Source organism: Pongo abelii, chromosome 17, assembly GCF_028885655.2.
Source record: "Pongo abelii isolate AG06213 chromosome 17, NHGRI_mPonAbe1-v2.0_pri, whole genome shotgun sequence".
In the NCBI taxonomy this organism is placed as follows: Eukaryota; Metazoa; Chordata; class Mammalia; order Primates; family Hominidae; genus Pongo; species Pongo abelii.
The window spans coordinates 55,555,237-55,575,744 of record NC_072002.2 but is presented as its reverse complement, the minus strand read 5'-3'; the positions used below and the strand labels follow the sequence as shown (position 1 = coordinate 55,575,744).

Below are 20,508 nucleotides of genomic sequence, written 5' to 3'. Positions count from 1 at the left end.
GCATGAACATTATAATTTAAAAATATTAGAAACACCTGGAGAATTTTTAAACCTACTGATGCTCAGTTCAAGCCATTCTTTCACATTAGTTGTATCAGAAACTCTAGTCATGAGATCTAGCATTTTAAAAATTCCCCAGGTGATTACAACATGCATGAATTTGAGAACCAGTGATATGAGTCCTTTTATATCTCACAATGCACTCTTCCATAACAAGGATACTTGCTTACTGAGTGATAAAAATACTATCTTGTACTGAAGCCATAATGTGTGTTAGCATGGTGCTAAGAACTTGGCATTTAAATGTAATTATCACAATATCTCACTGTATTTCAGGTATTTTCTCACCATACATATGAGGAAATTGAGACAGGACAAGGAATTACCTTGATCCATATTACAAAACCAGGAAATGGAAAAGCAAACATTCTAACCTAGCCTCTGAGACTTCAGAAAATTTGCCCTTTGCAATTACACTCCATCTCTTCTCACTCCTTATAGGGGATGTTTGTCTTATATGAGATCATTTATTTAATTTTAACAAACATACCTGGATTATAATAGAAAGGATTCCATGTTTCAGATGTGCAGAAATCAAAAGAATAAAATAATGTGGACACAAATTTCAGAGTTCCAAGGTGCATCTCTACAGATGGAGTCCTGGGTTTGGTAGTATATTAAAAGTCTAACACTTCATGATGACTCAGCAAAGAATAATGGAGTAGGGTAAACAGCTCAGGTTTTGGAGTCATATAGAGGTTTACTGAATCCTACTGAATGAAACATACATTGGTTACATTTTGATGAGACATGTGAAAGTTGGTGTTTAGGGGATAGGTGAGTTAGGGATGGTGAGATTGTGGAGAAAGTTTGGGAAGGTTTCAGATTATGAATTTTAAGTCTCAATTATGCACAATTCTCCTTCAAGTCAACCCTTAGCTAACATCTTTTTCACAGAAGAATCTGGCTACGGATTTTAAATTCTTTTTGTTTTTACTATCAAGTTAATAAAGTTTCTGCCAATTCTTTTTCTGATTATCCAATGTTTTATGTTGACTGGTTGCTGAGGATTTTCCTTTAAAACTTTTGAAATAAGGTGGTATTTATTTTCTGGCTGAAATTGTGTTCTTTCCTTCCAATAAGGAAACGAAGAGTTTGAGGAGAAAATGAACTAGTTAGGTGTTTGTATCTTCCTAAGGAGGAGACAGTTCAGCGGCAACAGAGTGTATACTGAAGTAAGGGTTGTATACCATTGTTTGTCCGTGTCCTTGTGATAGAAAAGAAAACATCATCTGGTCCCAGGATAACTTAATAAATAAGGGAAATGGAATGGCTGGGACAATAAACAGACGTTTTCTTTTTTGGGTTAAGGTTGCTGTATGTCTATCAGCTACCTTGCACACTTCTAAGACACAATCAACAGCATTCATAACTATGAAAGACCTAGCTTTATGCTTGAGGCTACTCAAAATTTTGATTGCTTTTGTTCCAATTATATCCATTACATGATGTGTTATTTTCTGTTTTTCTGAATGGCATTGAAGGTTGCTCTTTGTAAAATATTTTTGAGGGTGGGGACGGGAAGAAGGTTGTGGAAAAAAGAAAATGTCATCAAATAAGAACTGCAAAATAACACCATGAGAAGAATGTCATATTGTGAAAGGCACGGATATGGTAGATGGTCCTTATTCAATGAAGAGTGAATCTTGGCCTAACGACCAGATGGCAGAGCTGAACACAGAAATTCCATATGTGTGATGGCAGCGAGGGACGGCCATTGACATACTTGCTTTTCCAGCCAAATGCCTCAGCAGATGCAGAGTTTTACACTTTAACATTGCAATATGGCACTAAAACCCAGGAGAAGAGTTAGATGCAAGATTCAAAGCTGATTTAAAGTGGCAGAGTTTAAATCCAATCCTATCCTATTAGGGTGAAAGCTATCAACAGAAAGTGAGGAGAGATTGGTGCTCTCTAAGATTACATCTTGGATCTGCTGATTTTTTTGTGTGTATAAAGAAAAGCCCAACCTGGTCATATTAGTTATAGGTCCCTTCCTGTCCTCAAGTCTTTCTAAAAATAAATAAATAAAATAAAAATCAAATTTGAGAAATGAACTATTAAAGGAAAGCAGCATTAATATGTTCTTTCTTGATTCTCTAAAAGCTCATAATATGAGTTATTTTCCACTCTGAATAAACTGCGAGTTGTACTTGAAAATTGTATTTCTATTCATTTTTCTGTGCTAGGAGCTCTAGGCAGCCATTTTTGTGCAAGGGGGATCGTGGCTGTGCTGCACTGCCTACAAAGCCCTAAGAAGAATTTAATAAATAAGTTAACAACACCCACAGACTCTTACTATTTGTAATATGTGTATTTATTGGAATATTGGCAAGCAACAGAGTTTTCTGAAATTATTAAGCTGTGGGCTGGAATGCCATTTGCAGCCTCTTTTCTTGGGTCTCAGTATTCTTCCACAAGGGATGACTGCCAAAGGCTGAACTACAGCAAAGGCATTTCTTCAAACACTTCCTCAGTTGAGCAGAGAAAGACATTCTTTCACACTTTTCATTAACTTGGCCAGGTTCTTGGTGTTGATAAGTTTTTCAAGGTTCACCGAAGACAGTGGTGTGAGTCCACTTTGGTCCTGTCTTGGCATGCTCTTGCAATGAGTTCTAATGTTCTGTTGAGAAGAGAAAATGTCCTCTATGACAACTGCCTTCCATTTTACTAATATTCCTCTGTTTTTCTACGTAAATTTAAAGATTCAGATATAAAAACTGCAATCTATTCACAAATATGCCTGGTGTATTTGGCATTTTCTTCCTAGTGTTCCAATAATTGTTACCTCATTGTATTAGTTCATTTTTACACTGCTGATAAAGACATATCTGAGACTGAGAAGAAAGAGGTTTACTTGGACGTATAGTTCCACATGGCTGGGGAGGCCTCAGAGTCATGGTGGGAGGTGAAAGGCACGTCTTACATGGCAGTGGCAAAAGAAAACAAGGAAGAAGCAAAAGCAGAAACCCCTGATAAACCCATCAGACCTTCTGAGACTTATTCACTATCACGAGAATAGCATGGGAAAGACCAGCCCCCATGATTAAATTACTTCCCCCTGGGTCCCTTCCAAGATACATGGGAATCCTGGGAGATAAATTTCAAGTTGAGATTTGGGTGGGGTCACAGCCAAACCATATCATTCCACCCCTGCAACCTCCAAATCTCATATCAACACATTTCAAAACAAATTATGCCTTCCTAACAGTCCCCCAAAGTCTTAACTCATTTCAGCATTAACCCAGAAGCCCACAGTCCAAAGTCTCATCTGAGACAAGGCAAGTCTCTTCCACCTATGAACCTATAAAATCAAAAGCAAGCTAGTTACTTCCTAGCTACAATGAATGTACAGACCTCGGGTAAACACAGCGATTCCAAATGGGAGAAATTGGCCAAAACAAAGGGCTACAGGGCCCATGCAAGTCTGAAATCCAGCAGGGCAGTCAAATTTTAAAGCTCCTTTGACTCCAGGTCTCATATACAGGTCATGCCGATGCAAGAGGTGGGTTCCCAGTGTCTTGGGAAGCTCCACCCCTATGGTTTTGTACAGCCTCCCTCCCAGCTGCTTCATGGGCTAGCATTGAGTGTGGCTTTTCCAGGTATATGGTGCAAGCTGTTGGTGGATCTAACATTCTGGGGTCTGGAGAAGAGTGGCCCTCTTCCTACAGCTCCACGAGGCAGTGCCCCAGTAGAGACTTTGCGTAGGGGCTACCACTCCACATTTTCCTTCTGCACTACTATAGTAGAGGTTCTCCATGAGGGCCCCACCCCTGCAGCAAACTTTTGCCTGGGAATCCAGGCATTTCCATACATCTTCTGAAATCTAGGTGGAGGTTCCCAAACCTCAATTATTGATTTCTGTGCACCTGCAGGCTCAATACCACATGGAAGCTGCGAAGGTTTGGGGCTCCCACCCTCTAAAACTACAGCCTGAGCTGTATGTTGGCCCCTTTTGGCCATGGCTGGAATGGCTGGGACACAGGGCACCGAGTTCCTAGGCTGCTCCCAGTGTGGGGACCCTGGGCTTAGCCCATTAAACTGCTTTTTCCTCCTGGACTTCCGGACCTGTGATGGGAATGGCTGCTGTGAAGGTCTCTGACATGGTCTGGAGGCATTTTCCCCATGGTCTTGGGGATTAACATTAGGCTTCTTCCTACTTATGCAAATTTCTGCAGCCAGCTTGAATTTCTCCCCAGAAAATCAGTTTTTCTTTTCTATTGAATAGTCAGGCTACAAATTTTCCAATGCTTTATAAAACTGAATGCCTTTAGCTGTACCTAAGTCACCTGTTGATGCTTCCGCCAGATACCCTGAATCATTTCTCTCAAGTTCAAAGTTCCACAAATCTCTAGGGCAGGGGTAAAATGCCACCAGTCTCTTTGCTAAAATGTAGCAAGAGTCACCTTTACTCCAGTTCCCAACAAGTTTGTTATCTCCATCTGAGACTACCTCAGCCTGGATTTTATTGTCCATATCACTATTAGCATTTTGGGCAAAGCCATTCAACAAGTCTCTAGGAAGTTATAAATATTCCACATTTTCCTGTCTTCTTCTGAGCCTTCCAAACTGTTACAGCTTCTGCCTGTTACCAAGTTCCAAAGCCTCTTCCACATTTTTGGGTATCTTTTCAGCAATGCCCCACTCTACTGGTACCAATTTACTGTATTAGTCCATTTTCAAACTGGTGATAAAGACATATCCAAGACTGGGTGATTTACAAAAGAAAGAGGTTTAATTGTACTTACAGTTTCATGTGGCTGGGGAAGGTCACAATCACGGTGGAAGGCAAGAAGGAGCAAGTCCCATCTTACATGGATGGCAGCAGGCAAAGAGAGAATGAGGAAGAAACAAAAGTGGAAACCCCTAATAAACCCATCCAATCTTATGATACTTGTTCAACACCATGAGAACAATATGGAGGAAACCACTCCCATGATTTGATTATCTACCACCAGGTCCCTCCCACAACACGTGGGAATTATAGGAGTACAATTCAAGATGAGATTTGGGTGCAAACACAAAGCCAATCAGTATCAGGTGGTGAAGTAGAATTTGATAGTACAGATCATTTCTCTGAAATAGACTTGATACTTGCTCCGTAGAAATGCTCCCATCATGTTCATCACAATTTGCCCCATTCTAACCCCCACCTCCTGCAAAAGCAGTCTCTGATCACATTAATTACCTACATTTTCTCTCCCTTTTATAAACTCCCAAAGTAAATGGTTTAAGATAATAAGCAATAGCAGTGAGTGTGCTCCTAGTAAAAATAGTAATAAGAAATAATTAATAATTATGAGCATGTACTACATTTCAGATACTGCATTAAGTATGCATTATCTCATCTAATCTTCCCAACTATTCTATGGAGTAGGCATTATTCTTTCCTTTACTTTTTAAAACAAAAAAAAAGCTTAAAGAACATATTTTAAGGAGATTTTGTAACCTCTCCAAGATCACAGATCTACAAAATGGTAGCACTAGGAATTTAAGGTGGTTATATTTATTTCTAGAACACAAACATTCTTGCTATGTAATTATATAAAAATATGATCATTGGATTCTTAATTTGTGTTGAAATCTCTTTAAGCTACTATTCACTATCTGTCTTAGTCTATTTCATCTAACATTTGAAGCTTTTCAAGTCACAAGGGCACAAACTCTTCTATATTAACTCCAGAACATGGCCTTATTGCATATTTCAATGTGCATTTGTTTTTAGATGCTGTTTTCCTTACTTGAGATTTTCTTGCAAACCTTACCCATTTAACTCATGTTTACTTGCTCCTCAAGATTTAACTCAGTTTTCATCTCCACCTCGAAACTTCCTCTGAATTCTTAAGCCCAGAATGACCAGTTTATCGGAAGTAGCTTTAAATCTGTCCACCTGTGTTGATCTTCCCAGCAACAGCCTGAGTCCATGTTGCCAACATTTCTTACCTAGACCACTATAAAACTCTTTAATTGGATACACTGTTCACACAGTCTCCTCTCATTCCAATATATCTATTTTTTTTCCTGAAGTGATCTTTTCAAACTGTGTCACCCACCCTGCATCCATATCTTAATGGCCTTTCAGATAAAGATCTATGTCATTAACATAGGCTATATCCTTGGTTCCTGTTGAACTTACTGGGTTCAGTTGCCCTAGGCTTAACACATTTTGTGCTCAGTCACACTGGCCTTCCTTCTTTGACTCTTCCCTGTCCTCCTCTCTCTTGTTTACCCCAAGACACTCCACAGATCATTCCTTCTCCCTGTGGCTACTCCACCTCTGCCAAGTTTACTCTTGTGCATCCTTCAAATTCGGAACTCACTGAATATAAAAATAAAGTCAACAACCTCTAAGTCATTTACTAGCTTTTGGCCAAATACTAAAGTCTGTGGTAGCACTGAATTTTTTTTCTAATGTGCGTTAGATTAATCATTACTTTGAGTAAACTTCTCAATATTTAAGACAGAGAACTGAGTATTGGCAGCTTTCTTCCTCCCTGGATGGATTTAGAGACCAGAGCTCTTACCACTTAAAGTACATTGCCCAATTGCCCAATTTCCTATTGTCCATGCCTACACACCTAGGGTGTGTTGCCTACCACCATAAGACCATCAAATATGCTCTCTTACGTTGGGACCTTGACATTCCTCCCATTTGGTAGTTCCATTTCATTGATCACAGGCAGAGTTATGTGACCGCTTTGACCATTTGAGTATGGTGGAAGTGAAAGTGATGTTCTGTGACATTAAATCAATCAAACATCTCTATTTATTAGTTTCAAAACATGGCCTTAGCACACAAGTAAATGACACACACTTTCCTCTTGCTCTTTTAGGATGCTCACTCTTGGAATCCAGTTGTCATTGCTATGAACAGGCCAATAGAAGTGTTATATAGAGAGGCCACAATAGGAGTTCCAGCTTTCAGTCCAGCTTAGGTCCCTGCTAACACTCAGCATCAGCTGCCACATTTATAAGTAAGAATACTACCAAGTGATTCCAGCCTCGAGCCATTGAGTAACCTACCAACATAATGGGGCAGATATAAGCAAATGAGCTCTGCCTGAATTTATGAGCATAATTAGATGGTGGTTTTACATCAGTCATTTTTGGACAGGTTTTTTATGTAACAATAGTAATTGGAGCAACACCTTAATTTTAATGGTGATCCTTGAATACACTGCCCTCTTTCAAACAGATAAAATCCACAAGACGTCTAAGGAGCACATTATTGACCCAAAGAAATGTCCGTTTCCAGTATTGTACTCTCCTTTAAAATACATATATATGTAATATATATATTCCTTTTTCTCATCTGTAGAGTATTTGCTATGTAGCTGCTATTAGTAGAGACCTAAGTCCAAGGTCCGTTTTGAAAGCCCTGGCAGGCTCATGTTAGGGTCCAGGAAGGGACAGCATGGATTTGGTATCTTAAGGAAGCTTAGATTTAGAGAGGAAAGCTAATACTTTTGGGACATTTTCTTTCCTTGTCTTCCATTTACCATAAAATGATTTATCTTTAAATTCAGCTTTTTGCTAGTTAAGTAACTACAGTCAGCCTGCTTAGAAGTTTCAGAGAGAATTATTAGCCAATATTCAGTCTAGGATTAGACTGTTTATTTGTCTGGAATAGTGTTTCTTACATAAACTCCTCTGAAACTTCCAACCGAGATGGGCAGACGGACTTCACCTGATTAAAGATCCAGAGAATCTGTTTTCTGACTTTCTTCTTAAAGACATGTTTAAGATTATCCTGTTCTTTGCTTTGCTTTTGAAGACAGCTACCACCTTGGTTTAAGTCTTACTTATGCTTTCTCTCCAGGATACCAGAAACAAACAAACAAACAAACAAAGAATCAAATGGGTTCCAGGCTTTACCCACCTCATTCCATTCTGCCATATGATGTAATTCAAAGCCATTAATAAAATAATTAAAAGATTAGGAGTAAGAATACCTGAGGTAAAGTCCTGATTTTGCCCCTTATAAGGTAGGTAACTTAGATTAATTCCTTAACTACACTGAGCCTAAGCTTTATTATTTCTAATAAAGGGTTAAAATAGTGCCAACCTATAGAGTTGTTGAGAGGATTGTATAAATCAATGAATGTATATCACTTAGAAAAATACCTGACATGCGGTAAGAAGGGACTAGTATAGCAAAACTAAGATGTGTGGAGGTCAAGCAATGAGAATGTAAGAGGGGCATTTGTAAAAGAGTAAGAATTAGGTCAATATACATAAAGCACCTGCTCTAATCCAGGAACTATGCTAGAACTATTTAAAAAATTGTATATTACCCTATCCATTAAGGCTTGAAAGTCTCAATCCTAAGAGACAGAGTCAATGGTGGACATGCAGGAGAAGTTGCAGGGGAAGACGACTTTAGGTTTGAACATTTTGACTTGAGGTCTGATTGATTCATCTACATAGAATTGTGAAGAATTGAAAATTTCCTATTACTGATTGCTGGAGTCTCCCTGCTTCTTGTCACTGGAAAATTCACTATTTATGTAACTATTAAATATGCATTGCATTAATTAAAAAATTATGTTGTTCTGTGCTTGATCCTTGTTTTGCTTTACAAACTAGATCGAGGATGCCTTGAGGACTATGCTTTCTTTGTTGCATCTGCTATATAAGCTTTGTTTAAACAATTATTTTGTAAATATTTGTGTCAAGAAGAGTTTTCCAAAGTTTAGAATTAAAGCAAAAAAAAAAGAATCTGTTCTTTCAACATCATACTGGGGCATCATTTAAAAGGCTCACACAGGACTATTTAATTCTCTTGGAGAATGCAGCTGTATTTAGCTTTGCTTTAATTAAAGCCCAAACATTTTGAAGTAATATATTTACTTATAACTTCCATATAAATAGAAAAGGCAATTTCGAAGATTATTACCTTTGAGGACATTAACAAATTTTGTACTTAATCTAGCAATTTTACTCCTAACACTCATTTTGTAAAATGCCTATAATACTCAGTTTATCAAATCCTTTTTGAGTCAGCTATATGAGATTATTGGTTTCCTCATTAATAAGGTAGGAAATCTTTGGCATTTATTCATCCTATATTTTCATTCAAGTGACTTTTTAATTTTTGAAAACTATATTCTGAATCTTGTTAGCCATGTGTGAACCAAGAGTTAGAAATTTATTGTGGATCATTGAATATAGCCAAATACTTATGACTATAATTGTCCGTATTACCACATTTTTAGATGTATCCCATGATATTTGAATTATAGAATTTTCCTTATTCATATGCAAATATATTATATTTTTCATTTTGATTTATTCAATAAACCTGTGGGTTTAAGAGCACATTTGTAGGTTTCTGAACATATGATATCTTTCTAGTTATTTTTTATTATTAATATTTAACTAAACTGCATTATGGTCAGAGTCAATTCTACATGATGTCAATTATTTTAATTTTGATGAGACTGGCTTTATGACCCAGGATATGTTTTAATTTTAGAATTATTTCACATATACATAAATGTAAAGTCTATAGTTATAGATTATAAATTTAAATTGCATATATATTTTAAACTTGAAAGTAATTATTATTATTGTTTTCTGCACTAAATATTTAGTACAAGTTACTGGTTTCCTTGTTCTTGCATTTCCAATACTCTACTTGGTATGATTTTTCTTTTGTCTAAAGAATACTCTTTAGTATTTCTTCTAGTGCGATTCTGATGATAATGTTTTATTTTTGCTTTTTAGTTTTTTTCCCCCTTGTTTTAATTTTTTTTATTCCGGAAGAATAAGTTTTGCTGGATTAAGAACTCTAAGTTGGAAATTGTTTCAGTCTTTTAATAACATTTCATTATATTTTACCCTCTGCGTTTTCTGTGTTGAGTTCAGTTGACAGTTTAATTGACACTGTTTGGAACGTGTTTTTCTTGTTTCCTAATGGTTCTAATATTTTTGTTTTTAGTTTTTGACAATTAAAATTCAATGAGCTTGGGTATTAATTTATATTTTGTTAGGATTTTTAGAGCATTTTTTGTGTGTGGCTTATTGACTTCCATTAGTCTTAGAAATTACAGCTACTATATCCTTAATTATTACTTTTGCTCCTTTATCTGTCTCCTTTTCTTACAGAATTCTAAGCACAAATAAGTAAGACTTTCTTACTGTATTTTCTATTTATTTTGTACTATAATTTTGATCTTTTTTCTCTCTAGTCTGTATTTTAGATATTATCTTCCAGTTCACTAATTATTCCCTTCAGCTACTTTTAATGTGTTGTTAAACTCATTCACTAGGTTTCTGTTTTAAGTCATTGTATTTGTAAGTTCCAGGATTTCAATTTTTTGGTTGCATTTTCATTTCTCTGAAAAAAATTCTCTACCTTCTTCATGATAGAAACAGACATTTTAAAGGCCATGACTAACTATTCTAATATGTGGAGACTTGGAAGATATATTATATAGTGTTTATTTTAGGATTTTTTTTTATGAATATAAAAAGTTTTCATCGTATTTTTAAACATCAAAGTGAGTGTTATTATTGTTTATTATACGTTGAAGATGGCAAGAGGAAAACCATTTGCAGATATATTTGAGACTTAGAATGATGTGTTTTGTTCCAAAGATAATTTACCTTTGTTCTTGCTAGGCACTTGGAGGCGATAGAAATTTAGTCTTCTCCCATTTGGGGAGGTGATGTGTATGAAGCTGGACTGCAGGCTTCACCAGCCTTTCTATTTTCTGGGTTCACCCTTACTGCTCTGATGCTGCTATTCTGGAGGGTCCTAATCCAAAAGAAGGTTTATCACCATCCTTGAAGTGCTTGGATATCAATATTTATATCCCTAGCATTTCTGGGATATTAAAAGTGCTCATGTATCTCCCAGGTTCCACCTTCTGGATTCGACACACTCTTCCATTGGAAAAGCAGCCACAAATGCTAAAATAAAATTCCTAAGCCACCTCCATTCTCCCCTGGTAACAGGTTAGGAATTTCTCATGATTCTGTTAGCTCTCAGCTGCTAAACACACACACACACGCACACACACACACATGCACACACACACACGCACACGCACACACACACACAGCATTTCTAGTTTCTAGTTGTAGTTGGAATATTGGCCTGAATTACTTAGTCTACTCTCACCAGAAAATAAAATCTCCCCTCCTCTCTTTCCCACATATCTCTTATCTGATCAATTGAACTTTTTAAAAATCAGAAACTGAATACTAATGTCTTCAAAGATCCGAAGTAAATATCACAAAGTGTACATACTCGTTTCTTTGATTCTTAGTAGATTAACATAGGACTGTGATTCAAAGATTATTTACTGTAATATTACACACATCTGTACCAAATTTTCAGTCTGATTTTCTAGTCCATGAAACATTACAACAATAAATTCTGTCGGGGTAGGAATAAGAAGCAGAATGACTTTGCTGGAGGTAAGCATTCTAACTGCAGCCCAAGTAATGGTTGTCAAGGCAGAGTTAGTCAAAATGTGAAATAGCAGATAAATTCAAAAGAATATAGTAATGAAAGGAAAAACAGTCCTGCCTACCTCAATACCATCTAAAAGCATTAATATGTAGTAATGAATATTTATAATCATGGCTCCATGCCCTGCATAAAAATACCAAGTGTTGCCTAGTGAGCTCTACCTTTAAAAGGTATTGAGGTTTGTGATATATTTTAGTGTGATTTTTTTATTAATTTAAAGCTTAGATTGGCAAATTTCAATTGTATTTTTTATGAGCAGCACCCTTTATGATTGTCACTGCAAGAGTTTTCTTTTTCCTGCCAAATTACCTTCTTAAATGGCCGATAGTAACTAATCTTTTAAATCCATGTTTCTGTATTGATTGTAAAAAATTATCTTCTATTTTCTGCATGACTATATCTTAAATCTTTAACTATTCTTGAACTTGGAATGCACTCTTCAAGGCCGTTTTTTACTTCACACCAAATAGCACTGAGCTGTTTTTAGTACAGAAAGAAGAAACAAAATATCACTGGTACAGCAAATTTCTTTTTTTGCTGAGTCTTATCCATTTTGGCCAGTGGCACATACTGGAGTCTTTAAATTATGACTTTTCTGCTTATATAACTATGATGTATAATAAATTGAACATCAAGCTGAGTGGACAGACTTTATCTATTTACTTTGATCACTAAACTAAACCAATCTAGTACCTTATTTGACCTCAGCTAAATTCCCAGAGAACTGGATGTATTTCCAAAGAGATGGGAATTTGGCCAAGAAACACTGTTTGATCTGTTCTACCAAGCAAATTACATACATTTACAGATAAAAATGAAAAAGAGAAAAAAAGAAGAAGGATATTTGCAAGCCCAGCATATTTTGCTAACACAGACCACTAGTCATCCATGCTTCAAGGAGTTGGCCTTAGCAGTGGTGTGTCACCTTTTCTTCGTATTAAAAAAGGTCATTTTTTATGGTGATTGCCTAGAAACTGTTGCTGGAAATAATAGTGTGTAATATAACTGTAGATACCTTGAAAAGACCCTTGAGAATTTTATCTTTCTCTTATATTTTATTGAGTATAGAAACACTAGTATTTGAGAAACTTAAATGAGCCTACTCTTCTAGTTAAAAAGCTAAGTGTTTAAAAAAGGCTATTAAATATATCTAACCCTCATTCCCAGTACCTAAATACTACATATTATCTTAAGACACACATGCATTTGAAGTCAGAAAGGTAGACAATTTCAAAATGTCTACTATGAGAAATGACTGAGAATTCCTCTTGGTCTTTAATGCCCAGGTGTCAAAGATGCTAGTCATTCTACAATATGCATGACAGTCCCTCTTAGAAAAAAACAATTGAATAAACCCAGGTGATGGAACACTGTTTTTGAAAAAAAAAAATAATTTAGGAGGAAGAAAATTCTAGAAATTTACAGCAACGAATCTATAGGGGAAAAGTGTGAATATCAAAATATCTTGAACACTCAAGAAACAGAGCAAGGGCACTGAGTTTCTGGAGGTTTAAAGATTGAGAAAAAGTTAAAAAGATATGAACCTTGTGGGTGAAGACATTGAAGATAATTTATCCCAGGCTGGTTTTGCTTCCCGGAAATTGAAAACAGACTAACAAGTTGGGATTCAAAAATTTTTTCTGCCAAACAACAAAATTAAAGTGAGAGATTTTATGAAATCTAAATAGAATTAATACTGACAATGGCTCTGAAAGTGCAGTAAACTCTAGTTTTGGAAAAACTCTTGGGGAAATTAGTGCCTACAGATAATTAGGTGTTTTCTCCTAGTGTCACTAATTTATTCTATGGTCCCTCGAACAGGATATCCTTATTCTGAGCCATTGAATCTGGTTCCTGGAACTCCTAGCATCAGAATTCTATATGAAATTATGGGTCTTATAAATGTAATCTAGGGAACGTCTCTTCCAGCAATAGCAGACCAGATTATTTTGAACTATGATTCTTACTGAGGACAATTAGAGATACTGAACAAAATACTAAAAGTGGAAGTATAAGAAAATATTAAAGAACAACCAAGATAGTAACAATCTGGGGAGCCAATATCTTGGAGAAAGTAACACCCAGAAAGTTGAACTCAGTTGTTAGCACTGCTTTTCTCCTCTAGCCATTTCCTTATTCCGAAAGCTACAGTGAGTGGACAAGGAAGCTGAATGGTGTTTTCTGCAGGTTTGCAGTGACGAAAATTGTAATTCAGCCACTTCCAAGGTGTCATTTTTGAAACTAATCTGTTGTATTATTTTCTGACTATTTGGTTGTTTTCAGTTGAATTGAAATCATATAAAATTGTGCAGTTTCATAAAGTTTCTTCTTGTTTAATCCTGTATTAAGAAATAGCAGAGAGAGCCAAACTGTTTCCACATAAACTCCCACACAACAACCTCTTTCTGAGACTGAGCAAGCCTATTTCCGCTAATGTTTTCACTCTTCTGTTGTTAACTAGTTTTTTTTTCTTCACTTAATTCCCACTGTAATTAATGGGAACTAACATCTCACCTAATACTCTCACAATATTCATAAATTTCTTAATTAAATTTCAGTAAATATTAAGCTAATGGAGGCCTGTGATTTTTGTAGTAGTGTTTTCTTTAATGGGCCTGGTGACTTGTACAAGGCTGAGTACCATGTAAGTCATCAATAAATGTTTCTCTAATTTTTAATTAGTTGACCCTATACAACTTATTGTCTATACTATTTATTCCAGCATAAGATCACATAGTTGCTTAAATTTTCTTATTCAACCCACATTTCTTGAGCTCCTACTGCATTTCAGGCACTGTGCCATGATCTGGATGTACAAAACACAAAAGAGAAACAGTCTTCAAAAAGCTCATAGCCTAGGGAAGAAAGAAAACATACAAATATCACCTAGGCATACTTAAATTACTTAAATTACCCTAAAGCAAATGAATATAAAAATGCCCATAATATATAGTAAGGTAGTTCTTTTAGAAACAGAACATTAAAATTAGAAAATGGAAATCATTAGTGGCAGACAGATGGTATTTATAATAGATGCAAACAGCAAAAGTTATCAAATCATCAAAATCATGTTATTTTGAATGTGCTGTTCTTTTAAAAAAGATTGAATATTGTGGAACCTAGAAATACTGTTTACTCCCACCCGCCACCCTCAAAATACTGACAGTAAACATTTAAAATAAATGTTTTGTAGGTAGCAAAGTGTAAGATTTGGAACACAGAGCTGAGAAATATCTGACACAATTTACATGGGCTTACAATTTTTTAGGAGAAATACAGATAATTATTTGGAAATGGCATACTGCATCCTCAGCCCTTCCACCGTCTTCTGAATTTCCCCACCCTTCACATGCACTTTAGAATAGTCATCACTATTGAGTCTCCAGAAGTTGTTGGAACAGGACATTCTCCCAAGTCACGTAATTTTGCATCTTCTTTTGTGTAGAATCTTTTTTCCTCATCTTCATTCCACTCTCAGTCCCCTCTCTCAACTCACTCCACATTATCAGTCAAAACTCAGTATCTCCAGGAATTTTTTCTTTATTCACCCATACTGGACACATATCTAATAGTTTCCTTTGTTTGGATGATAGAGTGGATGACAGTGTGCTAAAATATAAACCTAGAAGGACAGGAAGCACCTGGATGATGGATAGCTTTTTAAGTCATTTTGACAATTTGAACTCTACCTTTGAGCAATGGGAAGACATTAGTTTTAAGCAAGGAGTGGACATTCTAGTTCATTGATTTCCACCTTCCTGTTACATTATCCTGATCAAATTCACATTTGCCTAAAACGCTAGTGAGAATATTTTGAGGGCTGAAATTCAAAGCCTATTTAAATTATGTTCAATTACATAATCTTATTGCTAATCCCTCTTATGAGTTTTAATCTCACATTTATATTTGTTGGCAATTTCTAGTTAAATATTTTTCACATAAAAATAGGCTTATGTAATATAAGCTTTTTAGCAATGTCTTTGTATGACCTCATTTCAGTTAAAAGTGATTTTCTATTTCTACTATTCTAAAATTAATTTTTGTTGTTGTTGAAGTATAGAAAAATTGTGAGCTAAGAAGTAGCAAACCTACCTAGAAGTATTGTCTTGCTATCCAGGCAAATTGTTTAGACTTTCTGAACCTCACTATTATTATCTACATAATGAAAAATTGAAATAAAAGACATACCATGGCTACTTTCAGTGCAAATTTTTTTTATTTTTTAATTACCATTTCTTCAACACCTTCATTCAATTCTCTTAGCTGTTTTGTATCAGTCCAAGGAATATCTAATATACTCTTGTGTTTTCATTCTCATTACTACTGGTCCCTGCCTACAACTTACCGTGATTCTACCCTCTGTTAAAATTAACACTATTATTATCACATCTTTGAGCAATTACACAAGGCCCTACACTGGATTATCTTAGCCTCTGTCTTCTTAGTCTCTGTCTATTTCAAACCAGGTATATAACTTACATTACTGCTCTTGTCAAGAGGTTTCCCTTGCTCATAGGATAAAATTAAGACCTACAAATTAGGATCCAAATCCTCAGATGCATTGTTCTCCATAATTTCCTAATGTTTCTATATCAACTTCTGGTCCAACCCCGAAGAAAATCAGAAGATCTTACTTTTTATGCAACTATTACTTCCCTCTCAATGCAAAATTGTTCTTTCCATTCCTTAAAGGGTAATCCCTAAATCTCTGGGGAAGCCCTCACTGATGAACTCCATCCAGGAAAGCTACTTGTATCCCCTGAACACTTACGGCAGAGTTTCTATTTTCCCCTAGCCCCATATTGTTTTGTTAACCTACAGGGAAAAAATTCATATCTAGTATGATCTCCAAATACATAACACTGACAATGCGGGTTTTGAGAGTTAAAACAAGGCAAAATAAGGAGTCAACAATTAATGTCGCAACAGCTCCCAACTACACTCTGCACTATAGATTACAACACTGTTGATTTTGTTTACAGAATACACTGTACTTAATATATTACCCTATTATTATGATGGGGAAGATGCTGTTAACCCTATTATTTAAAAACAAAACAAAACTGTGTTTCAGATAATTTATGTGGCTTGCCTAAGGATTTACAGCTGGAAAAGTAGGGCCAATGCTTGAACAGATCTCCTGACATGTAAGTTCAGGACTTTCACGATAATCAGTCAATATGTGCATCACACAACTTGCCATTTTGTATGCAAGTAATTTTTGAGGTCAGAGAATATAACTTAATCATTACATGCCAGACTTTATCAATAATGTTTGTTGTAATGTCAACAAACATTTCCACTAGCTCTCTGTTAGAATTCTTTGTCTCATATTAGTGCCACTTCCCTGAGTCCCAATGCTTTTTTTAAATGACCAGAATTATAAAGCTGAACCCAAGATATCACTTGTCTCAAACATCTCATTACCTTCTTCCTTCCAGCCACACTTTACCTGTGGCATTTCTTTCTGAAAAAGCTGATATTAGCTAGTTATGTTGGAAAGGAACTGAACTTCCATCACATAAAGTATTAATTGCTGATTAGGCTTATAGTGTTTCAGTTTTCAGGGAAATTTCCAATTTAACTAGAAACAGTCCTGTAACCTGAAGGGACCAATTTCTAATGGAATTATACCAGATAATTTGGTGATGAGAGAGAGGAGATGTTTATGAGTGAGAATTCCTTTAAACCACATTCATAGTGATTGCCTAGTTGGCCTCAATCTAAAGTTAGATATGGTTTCAGTGTAATTTTTTCTTCCCTGTTTGCTAACAATTGTCTCTACGTTGTGCACAAAGATAAAGTAGTTGGAATTTCAGAAGCTTTCAGAAAGAGACAGGCTGGTTATATTCTTAGAAGGTTTAGGACATTATTGCATAATTTCATTTCAGCAGAAGCAGTCAGTAAATATCCACTAATTCAACATTTGCAGAGGGAGACAGAATACTTTCCCCTTGTTCAACTTTGCCTGCTACCAGAGCATCATTCTTTTTCTTTCTTTATTGCCCTCTCTTAAAATACATAGCTATTTGGGAATGGTTGAATGTATATTTGTAAACAGATGTCGGTAGAGAGTGTCCACATGTTAAGTAGAGCTTATGAATTATTTACATGTAAATACAAATGAGTTTATTAGATCTCTTTATTACAGCAAGTTTTGAGGAAGCAGTTACAAAGCACCAGAAAAGGCAGAAGGGACTGGTTTAATGAAATAGAATAAAGAATTTAGGAAGAGAGATAAAATGGGAAATGCTAGAACAGAATCTTTGCTTTAGCCTCAAGCTGGCAAAATTTCACCACTGACAAAACAAAATGGTACCATGAAACCATGAAATCAAGAGGGTGACCCAGACAAATCTTCTTGTCAAATGGTATGTTTTTCCTGTTCAATACATCATCTCTGGTTCTTTATTTTTTCTGAAATAAATTCTCTCAGAGAAAACACACATTCTAGAAAATAAAATGTTCAAGCTACAAAATGACATCTCAATTACTTGCACATTCAATCATTCTTACAGGTAAAACAAAATTGATCAATAATGTTTGCTGTAGTGTGCCCCATTAAGCAGCTTTTCTTCCTACTATATCTCCATAAAGCTTTCTATTCTCAGAAGGACAAGGATTGAAAGAATAACAACAAATATATCATGAAGAAGAAAATTATATAGTGTGTTAGATCTGTTTATGCTAATCCTAATTTATCTCATCCAAAGTGAGTAAGATGGGATTCTGAAAGCAACCACTTCTCATTCATGAACTTGCTTCCTACTCTAGAAGTTGTCTTTCCTGAAATGCGCTTGTAAAAAAATCATAGTTATTGACCTGATATCTCAGATTTTCAGTTTGCTCTTGATTTCTATGGCCTTATTATACTAATTTTGATTTGTCGTCTTGACTGTTTCTTAATCTGTATTATTTAAAGTTTCCTCTTCCCTCACCCCTCCCTCCGTAATACATTTTGCTACAGTTTTAGCTATGGTTTTACATATGTATCAGGAAATAAATTTAAACTACCTACCTAAGCAAACCAAAAATAATGTTATTATCCTTTCCCTTTTTCCTTCCCTTTGCCATTCAGATTCAAACATATTCCTTAATGCAATTGCAAATAGACAACAGTAATAGCAATGGATCATCTTTTAATTGATTTTGTAACTCTGGTGAATGAGAAGAGGAAATAATATTATCTATCATATATTTATTCTCATTACATCATTACCTTTTGGTTCTTTCTCTCTTCTACTCTCTTTCTCATCCCCCTTGGGACTACAGACTTCTAAAGCCACTGATGCTGGTGCCAGATCTGTAGTATGTACTCAAGAAATGATTGTTGAGTCAAGGAATAAACTATATTCTATAACACCCCATCTTCTCCATCAGCATTGGTTTACAACCATTATTAGCCTTTTTCTACATCTTATAAATTTGTTAAGCTCTGTGACAACATTATATTCAATATGATTTATATTTATTGGGCACCAATTATGTGCCAGGTACTAAGCATAATTAATAAAACAATTAATAATCTTGGTTATTTTGGTGCTTTCATTCCAGTGAGAAAAGAGAGCAAATAATTAAAATTAACAAGTACAATACACTGTATGTACATTGAATATAAATGTAGAGGAGAAAAGCAGGCAAAATTAATAAGGATATTGAAAGGGCCTTCAATTTAGAGATCGTCAGTGAAATCCTCACTAACAAGGTACTATTTGCAAAATGGCTTGAAGTAGATGAAAAATGACCTATGTCTGTAATGAGGGATACACCAAACTCAAAGGCGCCTGGAACATTCAAGGAAAACCAAAAGCACTGACATGGCTGGAGTAAAGAAAGCAAACGAGAATGTAGTTGATGACTGGATCATGCCATTATGGTTCTCTTCGTGACAAAGCCTGTATTGGTCTGCTTGGGCTGCCATAACAAAATACCCTAACCTGTCTAAACAGTTCTGGAGGCTGGGAAGTTTAAGATCAAGGTGCTGGCAGATTCACTTCCTGGTGTGGGCTCTCTTCCTGGTTTGCAGACGGCCTCCTTCTCACTATGTCCTCACATGATGGAGAGATTGAGAGGGAGCTCATTGGTGTTTATTCTTACCAGACTACCAGTTGTTTTGTACCAGGACCTTACTCTTTGAACTCATCTAACTTTAATAACCTCCTTATAGACTGTCTCTAAATGTAATCAAATTGGCTGTTAGAACTTCAACATATAAATTTGGTGGGGCGGGGGGAAGCAGCGTGTGTGCACAATTTAGTCCGTAGAAAAGCTCTAAGGAGCCATGAAAGGCCACTCAGAGGAGTACTATGCCCTTGAAGTTTTCTGTGCACTGGGCAAATAGCTATTGAATTGCACCTGTTACTCCAAAGACCAAGAGGCTGGAGGGCACTTGGTGTCTGCCCTCAGTAATTTTTAAGGAGTTATTTGTACAACTGCATATTCACTCATGAATTTTCTACCCTCTGTCACTTATTTCAATATCTATATTGCTCTATTCAAGATGTGCTTGTGTATATCTTGATCCTCCCTGTGAAAGAACATATAAAGGAGAGAAATACCCTTTCATCCATTTCGAGGGTCATATAATAAGACAGATTAACAAGAGAAAAGCATACCAAATTAATTTAAACAAATTTTTACATAACATGGGAGACTTAGAAATAAAGATCAAAAAACCCAGGAAAAACTTCGTATTTTTATGTTTAAATTCTATGAAGAGTGGACGGTTGTGTAGAAGTATGATGGGGCAAAAAGGGCATGATTTAATGCTAATTACCTGGGAGTGAGGGGGTGTGTCAGAAAGGTTTGTCTGTTCAGATATTTCTTGTCCTCCAGATGGAGGTCAAGATCCATCTGACCTATGATCTACTTTAAGCGAGGTTAGTCAGATAACTCCTTTATGGCTAGCTCTCACACAGAAAGCCAGAGGAAGGTCAGATTGACCTTCTTGTTTCTACCATTTTCTCAAT

At 35.9% G+C, this 20,508-nt stretch overlaps 1 protein-coding gene across 1 annotated transcript in view; it reads right to left on the bottom strand.

Annotated features, from left to right (window-relative positions):
• Positions 1 to 2,440: 2,440 nt before the first annotated feature.
• Positions 2,441 to 20,508, bottom strand: part of LOC129051679 (uncharacterized) — a 126,288-nt gene continuing 108,220 nt past the window's right edge. Inside the window, exons 4-6 of the mRNA XM_063716798.1 lie at positions 7,701 to 7,857; positions 4,809 to 4,869; positions 2,441 to 2,683 (exon numbers count right to left, since the gene is read on the bottom strand). Of these exons, the coding sequence (XP_063572868.1) occupies positions 2,534 to 2,683; positions 4,809 to 4,869; positions 7,701 to 7,857 (368 nt within the window). The 3' untranslated portion in view covers positions 2,441 to 2,533. The remainder of the gene's footprint in view (positions 2,684 to 4,808; positions 4,870 to 7,700; positions 7,858 to 20,508) is intronic.